The sequence below is a fragment of the Wallemia mellicola genome, assembly GCF_000263375.1.
Source record: "Wallemia mellicola CBS 633.66 unplaced genomic scaffold WALSEscaffold_2, whole genome shotgun sequence".
Taxonomy (NCBI): Eukaryota; Fungi; Basidiomycota; class Wallemiomycetes; order Wallemiales; family Wallemiaceae; genus Wallemia; species Wallemia mellicola.
The window spans coordinates 571,537-572,936 of record NW_006531959.1 but is presented as its reverse complement, the minus strand read 5'-3'; the positions used below and the strand labels follow the sequence as shown (position 1 = coordinate 572,936).

General features: G+C 39.0%; 2 protein-coding genes across 2 annotated transcripts in view; one reads left to right on the top strand and one right to left on the bottom strand.

The window, feature by feature from the left end:
- The window catches only part of WALSEDRAFT_62447 (hypothetical protein), a gene marked incomplete at both ends in the record, with an annotated part of 649 nt that extends 333 nt beyond the window's left edge, over positions 1-316 (bottom strand). The window contains one exon of the mRNA XM_006956379.1: positions 35-316. Coding sequence (XP_006956441.1) covers positions 35-316 — 282 coding nt within the window. The remainder of the gene's footprint in view (positions 1-34) is intronic.
- A 788-nt stretch (positions 317-1,104) lies between these two features.
- WALSEDRAFT_62446 (hypothetical protein) overlaps positions 1,105-1,400 on the top strand; it is a gene marked incomplete at both ends in the record, with an annotated part of 579 nt that continues 283 nt past the window's right edge. The window contains one exon of the mRNA XM_006956378.1: positions 1,105-1,393. Within this exon, the coding sequence (XP_006956440.1) occupies positions 1,105-1,393 (289 nt within the window). The remainder of the gene's footprint in view (positions 1,394-1,400) is intronic.

The window sequence follows — 1,400 nt, the reverse complement described above, 5'->3', positions numbered from 1 at the left end:
TATATGCTTCACTTGTTGCTTAACGACTACATACAAGCTTATCCGCGCCGATTTTTACTTCAGCACTTCCAGCACCTCTGCTTTCACAACATTCAACCATACCACCAGTGTTTATACCGTTAGCAAGAAGTGGAATACATTGAGTAAAGACCTCATCGAAGCGAGTGTTTTGATCAACTGCCGCACAACAGTCCTTGGTAATTTGATACTCTGTACAGCTTGTACCACCTTTGCTTGTACAGATTTCAGCAGGACCTCCCGCTGAGACTAAGGTTGCTGATGCGAGTAATGCTGAGATCACAGTTGTCTTGAACATTTCGTTGTTTGTATGGTTTGATTCGAAGAAGTATCGGACGCCATGGTATTTATACTCTCAAAATAGAACCCTAGCGGACCGGTATCTATGGTGTACCTAGTTTTGAGGGGTCATATATAACGTCACATATAACTTTAATATATTAATTCGAATGGCTGCTAAGCAAGCAATGGATCAAAAGAACGTATGTGCAAATGCAGGATATTTAATTGATAAAGGCGAACACTGAACTTTCAGAAAATTTGACCATTGTTGATATCCACTCTGTTCTATCTAACTAGAGCTGTGAACCGTCAAATTCGGAATTAGTTGGCGTTTAATTTCAAGTTACTGTACCTTTCATGAACTTGAGGGGTAAAATCACATCCATGCAGTACTAGGACATTTAAAATTTTAAAGAAAACACTAAAATATCTAAGTATCTGCTAAAGGGATATACCGATTAATTAGCTCAAACTTTGATTATTAGATTCTTTGATCTACGCTAGGTGATGTACTTTGATTGTACCTTATTTTTTACTATCATGCTTGATTAACTTTATATAATGAATTTGAATGTTTCAAATTGTTTCAATTTTCTATTCTATCAAGTTGATATCGCACATTTACAGCTGAACGTCTCTCGCATAACTGCTCGCCAAGCAGTTATCATAACCGATTATATTAAAACTGTGTGCAACCCCCACAAACAGGTACACCATAGATACCGGTCCGCTAGGGTTCTATTTTGAGAGTATAAATACCATGGCGTCCGATACTTCTTCGAATCAAACCATACAAACAACGAAATGTTCAAGACAACTGTGATCTCAGCATTACTCGCATCAGCAACCTTAGTCTCAGCGGGAGGTCCTGCTGAAATCTGTACAAGCAAAGGTGGTACAAGCTGTACAGAGTATCAAATTACCAAGGACTGTTGTGCGGCAGTTGATCAAAACACTCGCTTCGATGAGGTCTTTACTCAATGTATTCCACTTCTTGCTAACGGTATAAACACTGGTGGTATGGTTGAATGTTGTGAAAGCAGAGGTGCTGGAAGTGCTGAAGTAAAAATCGGCGCGGATAAGCTTGTATGTAGTCGTTA